Genomic DNA, 18109 nt, shown 5'->3' on the forward strand with positions numbered 1-18109 from the left:
GTGCTGCCGGTGGCCGGTCGTTCCGCTGCATTCCGGAGGCCCTGTACCTTGCCCTTCTTCGTTTTAGCTTTCAGCAAAACTTTATTGAGCACTTCAAAGGGATAAGAAGCAGGGAGAAATGTCAAAATCTCACATGAACCACCCCCCAGTCCTGTCCCATTTTCCCGACCCCTAAATTCCTAAATGAAATTCTCCCCCTCCCTGAATTCCGAGAGTCCGCATTCCCAGCCATGGTAAACATAAGGTCCCAAACGAGAGGCGCTCATTTGGTCCCTGTTACTCGTGGTTGCTGTGGAAATCCCAGGAAATCCGCTTCAAGAGCAGCCTTGTCTGTTCCAGACACCCACCACTCTTGGTGTCTTTGCTTCTTTTTAGTTTCCCGCTCAATGCTGTCCAGTCGTGGTTGATTTAGTCAGTAACTTTCTGAAATTGGCCCAAGACCCCTAGACCTTCCTGTGGAACACTAAAGAGATTCAGTTCCTTTCACTTGTCCGGGTGAGGAAATTTCATCCGAGCCCAGAAATGTACACGGTGGCTCATCTTTGGGCTGATGTCCAAATAGCATTGGGCCGTGGCTATATTCCATATGACAATGAATTTGATATTGGAGACGCGTCCACCTCTAGCATCAAAATACGATCGCGGAGGGGGAGATGGGGGACTCGCCCGCACCGGACCTCGCTGTAACGCGGCGCGGTATGTCCCTGGTGAGGTGCCGTAGTTCGCCTACCCAGGAAGAGCTGGGCACGGAGCGACAGACAGCTCTATGGAGAGAGTGTGTGTGTATTCGTGACTGCAAGAGAGAGGCACGGACCAGACGAGGAAAACAACACTGGAGTAACAGCAGGCGAAGCAGAAGGACAAGAGCGGACGAAGAGGGCCGGGGCTTGTTGGCGGTCGCAGGAGCAGGACTGTGGATTTGCGGCGATTGGGGGGGATTTTGTTTTCGAGACACGAATTGTTTTTTTTTTCTTCTTCTTCCTTGTCAGCTTCAAGTCGCCTTCTGCTGGAGAGAGAGAGCAGAGCGGGGCGGAGAGAGACTGCGGTGGCCGACGATCCGGGCTGTTAGCGCAGGACGAGAGAGACGGGCAGAAAGTTGGAGGTTAAAGCTGAACCAGCTGTTTAGAAAAAATAGTTCTGGAATTGTTTTGGTGTAAAAAAGGACTTTTAAAAACACGAGTCGTCTCTCATTCAGTGTAGGGCGAAACTTGGCTTGGCTTTCGTGAATTAGCTACGGCGAGCTGCCTCATCTCAACCTCTCCCCACCCTGGGAAAAAAGGGGATTTGAATTTTCTAAAACTTGGAATTTTCTGGTAATCGCCCGTCTCGCTGACCCGTTCGCCCGCGACTCGTATCGATTATATAAGAGAAGGCGGGGAGTAGGGGCGAGAGCCGTCAACCGATAGGCGTTTTTGCGTTTTTAAATGCTAATCTGCCTGCTCGCTGGTCCGGGGTGCCCGCCGAGGACGAGGGCAGACTTGCCAACATGAACGCTCACCCCCAGCCGTCCGCAATCTCGACTCCCTCCCTCCCTGCCGCCGACCTGCGCGACGAGACGAGAGACGGCTCGATTATTTCGGTGTTTTGGTGAGAGCACACCCCTCCCCGGAGCCCCACAACAACACTGTCAAGTTTGTGCTGAACCGACACAACCCCAGTGCTTTTTAACTGCGCACCCAGCGAGGCGGAGGTGCGCAGCTCCGGGTACTGTACGGGATTTTACCCTGTAAATGTCCGTTCTGGCGTTCACCTAGCGAGGACCAGCCCCATACGCAGCAGCCTTGCAGGTGTCCTCTCCCACGGCCGGCATTATCGCACAGCAATAAAATCCACGCTGGATAAGGCGGCATAGGATTTTTTTTCCCCTTCATTTTTAACTTCATTTTGTTGTGACAAAAATGTCTGAAAACGCGCCTACCAGAAGCTTAGACGACATCGACCTCGCCGCCTTACGGGTGAGTAAAAATACGGATAATTATTGCTGGTCCCCCCGTTTAAATTTCCCCGTCTTTGCCTGTCAGTCTCTCGTGTATATGTGTGTGTGTTCGGGGGTTTAATCGGCTCAGAAGTGGAATTTAATATGCTCAAAGGGCGACTCGGTAGCTGCTGTTTTTCTACAACTTCGATGTGGGTGTTCTGCGTTTATGCATATATTTCTCAGCCTCCCAGACTGACACCAGTTCTGCACATGACGCATCTGTGTACATGATCCGTATCAAGCAGCTAGAAACGTTGCTCACCAGGGTTATTGGGTTAAACAGCACCGGCTAGTCGCTGCAGACAGTTTAAATCTGGTTTATATTAATCACATTACAGGGGATTGGGGGTCCTGGACTGTTACTGACACAGCCGGGGTCGAGGCGGGGGATTACTGAAGTACCGGGTGGATTGTAAATCAGACCGTGTTTTTCCGTGATTTATATCTATGTCCTTATTTTCCCAAAACGTAAATCGACGGTGGAGGCGGCGGTTGTGATGAAAGACGCGAACTCAAACGACAAATGGCAGAAACACGTAGAAACCCGGGGAAACGGGCCCTGTTTGGGGGGGGCTGGTGTAACTGTTACTGTTACAGTGTGAACAATTCAGATTCCGTCTCCCGGGGTCGGCGCCTGTGGGCTGACCCCCTCCCGTGTTGGACCGCACGGTCTGTGTTCTTGCTGTTGTTTTACTTTTGTATTTCTGAATTGAGTAATTGTCAGAGTAAGAAGTGGTCCTAGCTCTGGACCTGGACACTCACACACACCTGAGAGTGAGACTCCGCCTACAGCGGGGGACACACTCACTCACACACACCTGAGAGTGAGACTCCACCTACAGCGGGGGACACACTCACTCACACACACCTGAGAGTGAGACTCCACCTACAGCAGGACACACACACACACACACACACCTGAGAGTGAGACTCCACCTCCAGCAGGACACACAAACACACACACACACACACCTGAGAGTGAGACTCCACCTACAGCAGGACACACACACACACACACCTGAGAGTGAGACTCCACCTACAGCAGGACACACACACACACACACACCTGAGAGTGAGACTCCACCTACAGCAGGACACACACACACACACACACCTGAGAGTGAGACTCCACCTACAGCAGGACACACACACACACACACACCTGAGAGTGAGACTCCACCTACAGCAGGACACACACACACACACACCTGAGAGTGAGACTCCACCTACAGCAGGACACACACACACACACACCTGAGAGTGAGACTCCACCTACAGCAGGACACACACACACACACACACACCTGAGAGTGAGACTCCACCTACAGCAGGACACACACACACACACACACACACACCTGAGAGTGAGACTCCACCTACAGCAGGACACACACACACACACACCTGAGAGTGAGACTCCACCTACAGCAGGACACACACACACACACCTGAGAGTGAGACTCCACCTACAGCAGGACACACACACACACACACCTGAGAGTGAGACTCCACCTACAGCAGGACACACACACACACACACCTGAGAGTGAGACTCTGCCTACAGCAGGACACACACACACACCTGAGAGTGAGACTCTGCCTACAGCAGGACACACACACACACTCACCTGAGAGTGAGACTCCGCCTACAGCAGGACACACAGACACACCTGAGAGTGAGACTCCGACCACAGCAGGACACACACACACACACACCTGAGAGTGAGACTCCGACCACAGCAGGGGACACACACACACACCTGAGAGTGAGACTCCACCTCCAGCAGGAGACACACACACACACCTGAGAGTGAGACTCCACCTCCAGCAGGAGACACACACACACACCTGAGAGTGAGACTCCACCTCCAGCAGGAGACACACACACACACCTGAGAGTGAGACTCCACCTCCAGCAGGAGACACACACACACCTGAGAGTGAGACTCCACCTCCAGCAGGAGACACACACACACACCTGAGAGTGAGACTCCACCTCCAGCAGGAGACACACACACACACACCTGAGAGTGAGACTCCACCTCCAGCAGGAGACACACACACACACCTGAGAGTGAGACTCCACCTCCAGCAGGAGACACACACACACACACACCTGAGAGTGAGACTCCACCTCCAGCAGGAGACACACACACACACCTGAGAGTGAGACTCCACCTCCAGCAGGAGACACACACACACACACACCTGAGAGTGAGACTCCACCTCCAGCAGGAGACACACACACACCTGAGAGTGAGACTCCACCTCCAGCAGGAGACACACACACACACCTGAGAGTGAGACTCCACCTCCAGCAGGAGACACACACACACACACCTGAGAGTGAGACTCCACCTCCAGCAGGAGACACACATACACACACACCTGAGAGTGAGACTCCACCTCCAGCAGGAGACACACACACACACACCTGAGAGTGAGACTCCACCTCCAGCAGGAGACACACACACACACACCTGAGAGTGAGACTCCACCTCCAGCAGGAGACACACACACACACACCTGAGAGTGAGACTCCACCTCCAGCAGGAGACACACACACACACACCTGAGAGTGAGACTCCACCTCCAGCAGGAGACACACACACACACACCTGAGAGTGAGACTCCACCTCCAGCAGGAGACACACACACACACACACCTGAGAGTGAGACTCCACCTCCAGCAGGAGACACACACACACACCTGAGAGTGAGACTCCACCTCCAGCAGGAGACACACACACACACACACCTGAGAGTGAGACTCCACCTCCAGCAGGAGACACACACACACACACACCTGAGAGTGAGACTCCACCTCCAGCAGGAGACACACACACACACACACCTGAGAGTGAGACTCCACCTCCAGCAGGAGACACACACACACACACACACACACACCTGAGAGTGAGACTCCACCTCCAGCAGGAGACACACACACACCTGAGAGTGAGACTCCACCTCCAGCAGGAGACACACACACACACACACACACACACACACACACACCTGAGAGTGAGACTCCACCTCCAGCAGGAGACACACACACACACACACACACACACACACCTGAGAGTGAGACTCCGCCTCCAGTAGGAATTCAGCTTTAGAGGAGAGAGGAGCACTAGTAGCTCCATTCCAAGTTCCATTCCAGCAGCTTTTCAGGTCAGTTAAGGGTTGAGATTCGTGAGGATCTTGACTCAAACCAGGTTTTATCAGATGCAGCAAAAACAGTACAACCTGTTGATGATGTGGAAATACTTAAGAAATGATTAACCTGCACGTCTACTGATGCTTCTAGTTCTACCCAAGAGCCTCCTGCAGTGCATAGAACCTTGCTGTCTCTAACTGTGGTGCGATGGGATTGTGATTGAGAACATTAAATCCTGGAGTGGATCAGACTGCTGTGCAGTGGGATTGTGATTGAGAACATTAAATCCTGGAGTGGATCAGACTGCTGTGCAGTGGGAGTGTGATTGAGAACACTACAGGACCTGGAGTGGATCAGACTGCTGTACAGTGGGAGTGTGATTGAGAACACTACAGGACCTGGAGTGGATCAGACTGCTGTACAGTGGGAGTGTGATTGAGAACACTACAGGACCTGGAGTGGATCAGACTGCTGTACAGTGGGAGTGTGATTGAGAACACTACAGGACCTGGAGTGGATCAGACTGCTGTACAGTGGGAGTTTGATTGAGAACACTACAGGACCTGGAGTGGATCAGACTGCTGTACAGTGGGAGTGTGATTGAGAACACTACAGGACCTGGAGTGGATCAGACTGCTGTACAGTGGGAGTGTGATTGAGAACACTGCAGGACCTGGAGTGGATCAGACTGCTGTACAGTGGGAGTGTGATTGAGAACACTACAGGACCTGCAGTGGATCAGACTGCTGTGCAGTGGGAGTGTGATTGAGAACACTGCAGGACCTGGAGTGGATCAGACTGCTGTACAGTGGGAGTGTGATTGAGAACACTGCAGGACCTGCAGTGGATCAGACTGCTGTGCAGTGGGAGTGTGATTGAGAACACTACAGGACCTGGACTGGATCAGACTGCTGTACAGTGGGAGTGTGATTGAGAACACTACAGGACCTGCAGTGGATCAGACTGCTGTGCAGTGGGAGTTTGATTGAGAACACTACAGGACCTGGAGTGGATCAGACTGCTGTACAGTGGGAGTGTGATTGAGAACACTGCAGGACCTGGAGTGGATCAGACTGCTGTACAGTGGGAGTGTGATTGAGAACACTGCAGGACCTGCAGTGGATCAGACTGCTGTGCAGTGGGAGTGTGATTGAGAACACTACAGGACCTGGAGTGGATCAGACTGCTGTACAGTGGGAGTGTGATTGAGAACACTACAGGACCTGGAGTGGATCAGACTGCTGTACAGTGGGAGTGTGATTGAGAACACTACAGGACCTGGAGTGGATCAGACTGCTGTACAGTGGGAGTGTGATTGAGAACACTACAGGACCTGGAGTGGATCAGACTGCTGTACAGTGGGAGTGTGATTGAGAACACTACAGGACCTGGAGTGGATCAGACTGCTGTACAGTGGGAGTGTGATTGAGAACACTACAGGACCTGGAGTGGATCAGACTGCTGTACAGTGGGACTGTGATTGTTAACATTGTGCCACCTGGAGTGGGAGTGAGATCTGTTTCACTGTTAGATTGTGACTTCTTACTGAGCGTGTTAGGAAACGTGCGAAAGTATTCTATAGGTGAGCACTGCTATTCATATCGCTCCTGCTGTTATAAATAGCTGGAATAAGTAATTAACTAATCAGAAATGTTGACCCCACTTTTAAAGAATTGGTAATAAGTCTAAATTGCTAAATTTGCCCTTGTGCCCAGACGGTCTTTGTGAATGTTTGTAATTAGTCATTAGTACGTTAGTCATTGTTAATACACACCCTGGGAGATTACAGTGCCTATGGTGGTGGTTTTAATAAAGAATTTGAATATGGAGACAGTAATTTATTATAAATAATTATTAAGCGACAGCAGGGAAACCAGTCAAATTCCCATTGCACAGCGGTCTGATCCCTTTCAGGTTTTACCAGCTGCTGAAGGAACTTTTACAACCTCCACTGATGAAGCTGAAATAACACTGTTTTATGTTTAAGTTATCGGTCCATCCCTACTTTATTGAAGAGAAGCAGCGATACAGGTTGAAATGAGCACCAGTCCACAGCACACAGGTCTGAAAGGGGTTGACCAAGACACTACATGATAATTGGACAATGATCCATCCTCTTCACTGGTAAAGGCTCAGTGTGAACGATGGGACTTCAGGTCTCTAATGATGAGGTTGGATGGACACACAAGACAGCACATGTCGATGGACAGAGTGGACTGATGGACACAGACCATATGGATGGAGAGATGGACACAAGACAGCACATGTGCATGAACAGAGAGGACAGATGGACACAAGACAGCACATGTTTATGGAAAGAGGTCAGATGGACACCTGACAGCAGACGTGGATGGACAGAGAGGACAGATGGACACAAGACAGCACATGTTTATGGAAAGAGGACAGATGGACACTTGACAGCAGACGTGGATGTACAGAGAGGACAGATGGACACAAGACAGCACACATGGATGGCCAGAAAGGACAGATGGACACAGACCACTTGGATGGAGAGATGGACACAAGATAGCACACGTGGATAGGCAGAGAGAACAGATTGACACACAAGACAACTCACATGGATGGAGAAAGAAGACGGATGGACACATTTGGAGGGACAAATAGTCCCCCAGTGCTGAATTGCTTGTGCCTCTGATACATTTGGATAGACAGAGAGGACAGCTGGATGGACAGATGGACACAGACCCCTTGAAGTGACAAACAGACAGCTTAGTTGAATGGAAAAAGTGGACACTTGGATGGACAGAGTGGACACTTGGACAGAGAGAATGCTCAGATGGACAGATGAGCTCATTCCTGGTGCTCTTGATCCTCCAGACAGTGCCTGTCTTAATAGCTCTGCCAGCTTCCTCTGGGGTTGATGGGTGTTTCAGGGACTTTGGATTGCAGTTGGGAGGATTGAACATTTCACACCTGTTTCTTTATCTGCCTCCTCCAGTAGTAAAAGTTGCTTTAAGACTCAGACTTATGAATTCAGCTCCTGCAGAACTGCTCTTCTTCCATCTGACATGCCTGGCTGTCAGGGCTGTTGGCCATGTGAGGCGCTACAAGCTGCACAGTGCCTGACAGGAGTCTCTCGCTGACATCGCTCCAGCCCGTAGGCACCGTGGCGCGTCCCAGGAGCCTCTGCTGCTCCGAAGGCTTAAAAACGCCTGGCCAGTTTGAGCCCAGGCTTTGCCACAAATCAACCAGAGTCCCAGGGCAACTTTGCGATAGAGAGCTCCACCTTTGCAACAGAAGGAAGATTACAAACTAGTGGAGGCCATTCAGCCACTCCTACCCGCTCAGTACTGAGGATCGCCTCATCTTGTTCGCAGCTGCTAGCAAGCATCTGTGAATCACAGTCCCACTGCACAGCAGGCTGATCCACTCCAGGTTTACAGGGCTCTCAATCAAAGTCCCACTGCACAGCAGGCTGATCCACTGCATGTTTTACAGGCTCTCTATCACAGTCCCACTGCACAGCAGGCTGATCCACTCCAGGTTTTACAGGGCTCTCAATCACATTCCCACTGCACAGCAGGCTGATCCACTCCAGGTTTTACAGGGCTCTCAATCACATTCCCACTGCACAGCAGGCTGATCCACTTCAGGTTTTACAGGGCTCTCAATCAAAGTCCCACTGCACAGCAGGCTGATCTGTTCCAGGGTTTGGGAGCTACTAGAGGTTTCTACCAGTACAAACAGTAATGGTATTCTGTTATTTTAAGCATGACATGCATCCACCTCTAGTAATTTACCCAAATTAAGGTATAAAGCTTGTAATCTGTAGCAGGTGGTGTTGTTTCAAGACATGGGAGCCACTTGCAGTTAGTAAGCAGTGGAGCGGATCAAACTGCCGTGCACTGCGAAGCTGTTTGACAGCGCTGTAAAATCAAGTTTATCGGACCCCAGTGCAGTGAGAATCTGGGGTGCAGCTTTCCCATTCGTATCCGCTCATTCCTCGCCAGTCCCCTCTCCCCCTGGTGTGGTACAGTAGGTTCAGCCCGACTCCTTCAGGCTGTGTTCTTTGCTAATTCTCCAGTGAGCGAGAGGGCAGGGAGACACAGGCAGAGAGATGGAATGAGAGAAAAAAGGGGGCAGAGAGTGGGAGGGAGAGAGGGAGAGGGAGAGGGAGAGGGATCTCTTTGGAACAGAGTGATGATTCATCAGGTCTTGCTGTTTAATAGTGTCCTACCACCCACCGCCTGCCACACTGACACACACACTCTGACAGAGCCGCGCTGGCGCGCTTGGCCTGCAGCAGGAGCGACAGGGAAGCGGATTCATCCGACGCAAGGTGGCCGAAGGTGTAGATTCGGCTACCCGTGGCCCGGTTTCAGGTTTGCTGTGACGATCCCAGCGGAAACCCGAGCTCGTTGTTAGTTCAAGTGCCGGGGGGGTGAAACGAGCCCAGGGCGGGGCAGCTTCCCGGTGAAACACCCCCCCCTGGTGGAGAGAGAGACGGCGGATGTCCCTGCCGTTTCTCCCCGGGAGGCGCAAGAGTGCAGCTGGGAGCCGAGGTGTGCAGGACGCTCCTGGGGTAGAAATAAAACACTTCGCAGCGTGAGGGCGGTCCCGAGCGTCTCCCTCATGGATCTCCCCAAGCGCCCGTTCAGTCGTTCCTCGAAGGATCCCAGGGAATCTGCTCGCACCCCAGGGCTCGGCAGCTCCCAAACCCCCCACTACCCCCCCCGCCTGTTCTCCGTCCCCGAATCTCCACCTGGGGCCTCGGACCCCGGCTGATTTTCTGTTTGCCCCCCGCAGTCTTGTCTGGGATGTGGGACTATGTGGGGGGAAAGGCGTCCTCAGCCCCGGCCCAGTCCTTGTTTCTGCACCTGCTCACGGCGACAGGCGGGGGGCCTCCGGGTGACGGGACCCTGCTCTCCGAGTGAGCCCCCCCGGGGACGGTGTGTGTGCCCTCTGCGCCGCTCCCAGTGCTGCGGAGAGAAGGCGGGCCGGCTAGGCTCGGCCCCGGAGACCGAGCCTGGGCCCGGCGTGCTGGCTCTGCCCCAGGTCAGGTGTGATAAGGCCAGACCCCCCCCCTCTCCTGAGCTTCACCTCCTTCCAGCAGGAGATGGAGGAAATTCCCCCCAGCTCGCTCCGTGAGAGCAGCTCGTTCTCCGATGTGTCCTGGCACACAGGCCGCGCGGAACATTGCTGGGAATCACTCAGATGTGTCGTGTCTCGGAAAGAAACGGCACTTGGACAAAGTTTCATTTTCAGGTGTCAGACTGTGTGTGTCTTTGAACCTGCAGCGATGTGCACGGATCTGCCATTCACGTGACCTCTCAGTTCCCTGATAAACCTTCACCCTGCTGCCTACGGGAACGTGAAATCGGGGTAAAAGCATGGTCAAGTGCAGTAAAGCGCAGCAATCCATAGTGAAACGTGAAATTGCGTAGTAAGAGGGTGAAATCACAGGATATACACAAAAAGACTAGTGTGAAGAGGGTTGGAAAATGATTTTAAACTGCAGAAAGAATGCCAGTTCAAGGCCAAGTGTGAGAGGAGAGGGACAGCAGTGGTTTTTGCAGTGTCTACAGTACAGTCAGGTGTGACAGTGTGTGTGTGCTGGTGAATCCAGGGTGAGTGTGAGAGGAGAGGGACAGCAGTGGCTCTAGCAGTGTCGACAGTCCAGTCAGGTGTGACAGTGTGTGTGTGTGCTGGTGAATCCAGGGTGAGTGTGAGAGGAGAGGGACAGCAGTGGCTCTAGCAGTGTCTACGTACAGTCAGGTGTGACAGTGTGTGTGTGCTGGTGAATTCAGGGTGAGTGTGAGAGGAGAGGGACAGCAGTGGCTCTAGCAGTGTCTACAGTACAGTCAGGTGTGACAGTGTGTGTGTGCTGGTGAATTCAGGGTGAGTGTGAGAGGAGAGGGACAGCAGTGGCTCTAGCAGTGTCTACAGTACAGTCAGGTGTGACAGGGTGTGTGTGCTGGTGAATCCAGGGTGAGTGTGAGAGGAGAGGGACAGTAGTGGGTCTAGCAGTGTCTACAGTACAGTCAGGTGTGACAGTGTGTGTGTGCTGGTGAATTCAGGGGGAGTGTGAGAGGAGAGGGACAGCAGTGGCTCTAGCAATGTCTACAGTACAGTCAGGTGTGACAGTGTGTGTGTGTGCTGGTGAATTCAGGGGGAGTGTGAGAGGAGAGGGACAGCAGTGGCTCTAGCAGTGTCTACAGTACAGTCAGGTGTGACAGTGTGTGTGTGTGTTGGTGAATTCAGGGTGAGTGTGAGAGGAGAGGGACAGCAGTGGCTCTAGCAGTGTCTACAGTACAGGCAGGTGTGACAGTGTGTGTGTGTGCTGGTGAATTCAGGGGGAGTGTGAGAGGAGAGGGACAGCAGTGGCTCTAGCAGTGTCTACAGTACAGTCAGGTGTGACAGGTTATGGGCTAGTGAATGCAGGGTGAGTATGAAGTCAGGTGTTTAGTTGATTTAGCATTTACTTTTTGGTATGTATATGCGTATCTGTCCACATCTGCCTCAAATTTGAATTTAGGTGAGATTTGTTGGCGTGATGTTACAAAAGTACAGCTAAAGCAGTTGTGCAAAACAGAATAGTATTAATGAGCATTAACAGTTTGCACAATATGTTGCAGTACAATACAGAGGTGTACAGTATAATACAGGACAGTACAGCACCTTGCTCAGGACAGTGTGGGAGGTCCTCCCTCCCTCTTGTGCAGCTGCACAGTGGCAAGTCCAGTCCTCTTTCTTTCTGTGTGGAGGAGCTGACAGCCTGTGTGTCCATCAGGCTGTGACAGCAGAAGGGCACGGTGCTGGCAGTCCAGCTGTGTGCTTGCCCTGTTGTCCTGAGTCAGACAGGTGTAGAAAAGGCCTTTGAGCCAGACCGAGTCAGGTTTCTGTCTGGAGATTTCGAGGAAGTAGTTTTCTGATCTCTGTGTATTGAGGACAGATCTCCCTCAGGACCTGTCCCTCCTTCTCCACGAGCTCACAGTCTGTGCTGTCTTGAGGTCTGGGATGTTTTCTGGTGGCTAGTTTAGCCTGTATTTTGCTAGTGCCTGTCTGAGATTTGGGTTTTTGACCCTGACTGCAAGATAGGCTGCTGAGGCAGAAGTTCTTTTTCGGATCCTGATGAAGTCCATAGTTTTGTGTGTTTTAGTTTCACTGATCCTGGAGACTCGCTGATCCATCTGTCATTCGACTATCCCTCTGTTCTCTATTCCTCCCTCTCTCTCCCTCCCTCCGTCCTGATCCATCCATCATGTTCCAACCCCTGTCCCACCCCCACAAGAGAGCGCGGGAGAGGCGGAATGAAGAAACATTCATATCTAACTGGATTGCTTTTAAAAAACCGATCGCCCACCCGTTCCGCCTACAGATTCGGAAGAGAGAGAGAGAATGCTAGCTATTACATCAGAGTGCGCTCGGGGTGTCTGTGCTTTATTTCACCTGGAAGGATGGAGTGAGTGGGCGTGCGGGTGCGTGGGAGAGGAGGCTGGCAGCCGGCAGCCAGCGCGCGCCTCTGACACCATGTGACGACTGCTCCACGTCACGGCTTCGGACTCTCAACGGTTCGGCACTTTGCTTTGGGAATAGCCCGGTTCTGGACCCCTGTGGCCCTGGAATGTTGCCAGAAGCAGCTCCCCACGATGTGAGAACAGGGGTTCCCCAGGCTGGTTGATCTAGGGCAGAGGGCCCTCACCCTGGGCCTAGAGACCCCTGACCACTTGGTTTGAAATGATTGGAAACGCCTGTAAATTCCGGGTGAATTAAGGGGGAAAATCATTCTGTAACGGCAACTCTGGTCCTTGAGGGCTGACAGGGACTCTGGTTTTGGTCCCAGATGTTCTCCGAGTTCCTTAATTTAACACTCCGCCTGCTTAATTGGTGTGAAATTCCCAGGTCTTTAGTGATTTAGTGAAGCCCTGCAGATCCTGGGCTCTTCCACAGTGTGCTGAGACCCCAGATCTAGAGCAGCAGTCTAGCTGGTGCAGTTTTCTGTGTGTCGAACTTGGTTGTGTAGTACTGGGCGAGCAGCTGGGCTCGGCACTGCAGCCATCCTGGGGGGAGGCCATCCTGGGGTCCACGCCCCCCTGTCAGGAAGAGCTGCTGATGGAACAGCTGATCGGAGAGGCGCGAGTGCACAGGCGCCCCTCCCGCCACAGGGGCGGCACTGTTGTGCAGCAAGCCCAGGAACCCCACTGACCTGTAATTGTGTGCTGCCTCCTGGGACAGAGGACAGAGCTCCGACTGGGAGCAGCCATGTCTGATCAAGAAGGCGTGCACTGCATGTGATGGCCCTAGTTTGCCACACCACAGCGCCCCCTCTGGCTCACCCATGGCTCCTGTGAGCTTGCTGTTTTGCCAGTGTCATGCTGTTACGTCATGTGTGAAAGTGGGAGGGGTGATAAGGGAAAGTTATTTTTAAAAAGATGGATCAGGAAGGTCAACTTTGGGGAAAATCGTAAAATGTTCTCTCAAAGGCAGGTTCCTCCAGTTTGTGATTAATTTTAAAACACAATCCCTTACATGAGTAACTTTGAATCGTAACATTATCACTCTCTTAACACAGCTGTTCCCAGAACAGTGGGGTGAACCGGCAGTGTGAAAGAAGACCACAACAGAGGAGAGGCTCCAGGCGAGTCTGTCGTTCTCTTGTGGTTCCTGGTAGCACATCTGAGGGATCCGAAGGAATCTGCTTCCGTGTGCCCTAGTTGTTCCCTACTCCTGCCGTCCTTTGTGCAAAGAAGTGCCTCCTGCTCCAAGTCCTGTTCCTGGTATTCTGGTACCCTGGTTCAGCCTGTCAGTAACTGACAGCTGAATACTTGTATCACTGCCCAGTGGTGTCCTGAGGACTCTGTTCCCTTCAGCTTCCCCTTAGACCTGGGATTGTGAGAGTGCGATAGGAGAAACAGTGATCCTGCATTTAAGAAAATGCGGCGATGAACTGCGGTCCTTTGTTTTTCCCTACATCGGTCTGGAAAAAAGCAATGAGAATGAGTCTGGGAGACACGTGATCCCAGCAGGCTGCCCGTCCCGTTCCTCTGGTGGGCACTGTGAGTCTGGTCCAGGAGGGGCACGTGCAGGGAGCTCTGTCCCGGAGAGGTCAGGCCCCGGGCGCGCAGGATGGAAAGGAAGAAGGTGCAGGAACGCCCGGAGTCTGTGTGTGTGTCCCTGCACAGGAACTACAGTAAATACCTCCTGCTCTGCCTCTCTGCTGCTGCAGTGCTCCCGCAGACACATTATTATTCCAAAAACCAGGCTGCTGTTCCTCCTGCTGTCTTCCCTTTCAGCTCTCTGTCAGCCTGTCCTGTCTCGGGCTCCCACTGTCTCTCCCATCTGACGGGCACAAGAGCTCAAGATGGGCAGAGCTCCCTGAATTAAACCGTGTTGTTGGTGCTCTGATCTGTGGTTAGTGTTATGCTGTCCTGTTATCACTTTGGGTGGCAAGGCTGCCTGTCCTAACACGATCCTGTGCAGTTTTTGCCGGCACATTGCGGGAGGTGAGGTTAGTTTGCAGACTGTTGCCTCAAACTCAGGATCTTCCCCCTGAATTCGCTGTAGCTGCATCTTGATCTGCCTGAGTGACTCTTAACGTGACCTTTGTCACTCACACCCATACGTTCTCTGTGAATTGTGTGTTTTGAGAGGGTGGGGGCAAGCTGGGTTTCGAATTCGGCTGTGTCAATCGTTACCAAATACGGGAGCTGCGCTCGGCTCCCGTGTCTGTTTGAGGAGCTGCTAGTCACTTGTGTGCTCCAACAGTGCAGGACTGGTGTCAGCTGTCTTTCAGGTGTCTCACTGATGTCTCTGTCTCTCTGACGAATGTCTCCTTCTCTGATGACTGTTTGACTGTCTCCCTCCCTGTGCTCCGTCTCACTGATGTCTCCGTCTGTCTCTCCGATACCTGTGTTTCTGTCTCATGGCTGTATGACTGTCTCCCTCCCTGTGCTCCGTCTCACTGATGTCTCTGTCTGTCTCTCCGATACCTGTCTTTCTCGTTGATGGCTGAATGACTCCCTGCCTGCGCTCCGTCTCGCTGATGTCTCTGTCTGTCTGTCTGTCTGTCTGTCTGTCTGTCTGTCTGTTACCCGTGTTTCTCTCTGATGGCTGTATGACTGTCTCCCTCCCCGTGGTCTGTCTCTCTGATACCTGTCTTTCTGTCTAATGGCTGTATGACTCTCTTCCTGCCTGCGTTGTGTCTCGCTGATGTCTCTGGATGTCCCTGATCCATGCCTAATTCCCTGTCTCTCTTGCAGGACCCAGCTGGGATCTTTGAGCTGGTGGAGGTGGTTGGCAATGGCACCTATGGCCAGGTCTACAAGGTGAGGGAGAGACGGCGCCGACTTTATCGCCCCCCATGTCTTGACCTGTCTGCTGGCCACCTGTTAGACATCTTGTCTGATCCCCGGCCTGCCTGTCCCACTGGCTCTCCTTTTTCCACCAGTCCCTCCTCCCTCTTGCCCCTTCCTGCTCTCCTCCTGTCTCTCCTCCCTGCTAAGACCTGGTGATTATCCCAGATTAGTTCAGCTCCACCTGTTAACTCCACAGGAAGAGTCTGCGCAGGGGAATGCCAGGAGGGCAGAGAAGAGAGAGGAGGAAATGAGAGGAAGGGGAGAGGCGAGACAGAGAAGAGAAAAGAAAGAGAGAGGATGGGATGGGGGAAAGAAAACAGGGAGTGAGTTAAGGATAAGAAAGAGGGGCGAGGGTTGTGTTTCAATCAATCCTGCTGGCACACTAACACACGCTCATCTGCCCCCTCTGCTGGACAATTTGTCATCTTCAGGTCTGCAGATGTGTGCAGTACAGCGCACTGTCAGTATCAGGGCGTCCAACTGTGTTGTACTGCCCAGTGTGTCTGCATTAAAGAGGAACTGCAGTCCCAGTTTATCAGACCGGTTATTAAATCTCTGCAAACAAATCAATTCATTGACGGTATAGAAACGTTTTACAAATTTTGAATTAAGCACGAAATCGTGAACTTTGTGAAAGTACTGGATAGTCGTCATGTCGTCACAAGCCCTGGTCTCTCCATGCGCAAGAGCGAGAGTTCCCATGAACTGCGGCGTGATGCGGCCCTTCCTGCTCGCTAGTCACTGTCAGGACTCATGGCCTGTGATGTGTGAGCGAATAAGTACAGGTTGTGCAGCAGACATGTTCCAATGTGCTCTGCATGCAGAGTTAACAGGTACTGTAAGTAGTATTTGTCGGCAAAACTGTCTCGAAGTAGAGAGCAGTATTTCTGTTGGATTAAAAGGGGTGGATTCACAAGCCTGCCTGTTTACAATGTTATAAGGCCACTTCACCTCCCCGGCAGTTGAGTTGCCCCGTTCTGAATTGCAGAGTACGGGCTGTGCATACCTGGAAATTAAGTCTGTTTTGTGAAGTAAATTAAGTAAATTTTGTCCGTGTCCATTTTACTTTTATTGTGGGTTGAAATGCACTCATCCACGCCGAATCTTTCTAATGCCAAAAATATAAAAATTGCCCCTTAACCTCTGTCTCTCTCAGGGTCGCCATGTGAAGACAGGCCAGCTGGCTGCTATCAAGGTGATGGACGTGACGGAGGAGGAAGAGGAGGAGATCAAGCAGGAGATCAACATGCTGAAGAAATACAGTCATCACCGCAACATCGCCACCTACTACGGCGCCTTTGTCAAGAAGAGCCCCCCTGGTCACGATGACCAGCTCTGGGTCTGTCCCCCTCCCTGCCTGTTTCTCTGCGCCTCCACTGGCATGTCGCTATGGCCGGCCGGCTGCCTGTGTTGATTCAGGGTGCCCAGGGCGTGGCTGTTAAACCTGTCTGTCTCTCTGCGTCCCCAGCTGGTGATGGAGTTCTGTGGCGCCGGCTCGGTCACAGACCTGGTCAAGAACACCAAGGGCAACTCCCTGAAGGAGGACTGGATCGCCTACATCTGCCGCGAGATCCTGCGGGTGGGTCCCTCTGCCCTGCTCTGCCTGCCGGGATGTCTGTCTCTCCCAGTGGAAACGGTGCCAGACGCGTCCCCTCATGCTAGCAGACCTGGAGGACTTATTCCAGCGGTCTGAAGGCTTGCAGTGTAGACGCAGTCGGGCCAGGCTGTGGTATGAGTGGCCAATGCCCAGAAGGCACTTCACGCCAGCAGGCAAACTCCCCGCGTTTCCTGTCCTTCCATGATCCATTCTGGCCCGTTACGACATAGGACTGGATCTGAACGGCAGGAAGCTGTTCAGCCCCTCGAGTACGTTGGTGTGTTAGTAGGCAGCGTATCCCAAGATCCCATCTAGCCAGTCCTCGAAAGAAGCCACACTTCAACAACGTGGCTGGGGTGCTTGTTCCACACTCCTGCCACCCTTCATGTAAAGAGCTGCCTCCTGTTCTCAGTTTTAGATTATTTGTACTTTCCACTTGTGATCTCTGGTTTCTGTTTCACTGTTTATGTGGAAGAAATCTGCTGGGTTGATTTTCTCAGTGTCTGAATATTTTGAGTACTTGTATCAAGTCCCTTCGTAGTCTTCTAACTCAAGAAGACTAAAGAGGTTCAGTTCATTTGCCTTTCAGTCTGGGACATGTCTTTAAACCTAGGAATGTATCTGGTTGCTCTCGTCCGCCTGGATTCCTGGATGTCTTTTCTAACACGGTGACCAAACGTGTACACACTGTACTAAATGAGGCCTTACTCTTGCATTGTACAGCTAAACATAACATCTCTTGATTTAAATTCTGCACTTTTAACTATATATCCTGTATATATATATATCCATTGTTAGAAATGGAAATTATACGACAACCCAAATACCTATCATTTTGTATTCATAGTTTCTGTTTTTTACTACCAGCATGTAAAACCCCATGCTTGTCTATTTAAATATCCATCTCTCTGTCTGTCTGTGCAGGGCCTGTCTCACCTCCACGCCCACAAGGTCATCCACAGGGACATCAAGGGCCAGAATGTCCTGCTGACCGAGAATGCTGAGGTCAAGTTGGGTGCGTTCTGACGTCGCCTGAGCTGAGCCTCAGGAACATGGAT

The 18109-nt window shown here is 52.1% G+C and overlaps 1 protein-coding gene across 9 annotated transcripts in view; it reads left to right on the top strand.

The window, feature by feature from the left end:
• The first annotated feature begins 720 nt into the window (after positions 1–720).
• Positions 721–18109, top strand: part of mink1 (misshapen-like kinase 1) — a 44468-nt gene continuing 27079 nt past the window's right edge. For 6 of the 9 annotated variants that reach the window (XM_088628319.1, XM_088628321.1, XM_088628324.1 and 3 more), the window contains exons 1-5: positions 722–1955; positions 15359–15424; positions 16611–16793; positions 16923–17033; positions 17976–18066. In XM_088628319.1, coding sequence (XP_088484445.1) covers positions 1899–1955; positions 15359–15424; positions 16611–16793; positions 16923–17033; positions 17976–18066 — 508 coding nt within the window. In that variant the 5' untranslated portion in view covers positions 722–1898. Of the gene's footprint in view, positions 1956–15358; positions 15425–16610; positions 16794–16922; positions 17034–17975; positions 18067–18109 lie in introns of all 9 variants that reach the window. The other 3 variants (XR_015935808.1, XM_088628318.1, XM_088628323.1) reach the window with 1 other exon arrangement.

The sequence above is a fragment of the Lepisosteus platostomus genome, chromosome 4, assembly GCF_059453375.1.
Source record: "Lepisosteus platostomus isolate fLepPlt1 chromosome 4, fLepPlt1.hap1, whole genome shotgun sequence".
Classification (NCBI taxonomy): domain Eukaryota; kingdom Metazoa; phylum Chordata; class Actinopteri; order Semionotiformes; family Lepisosteidae; genus Lepisosteus; species Lepisosteus platostomus.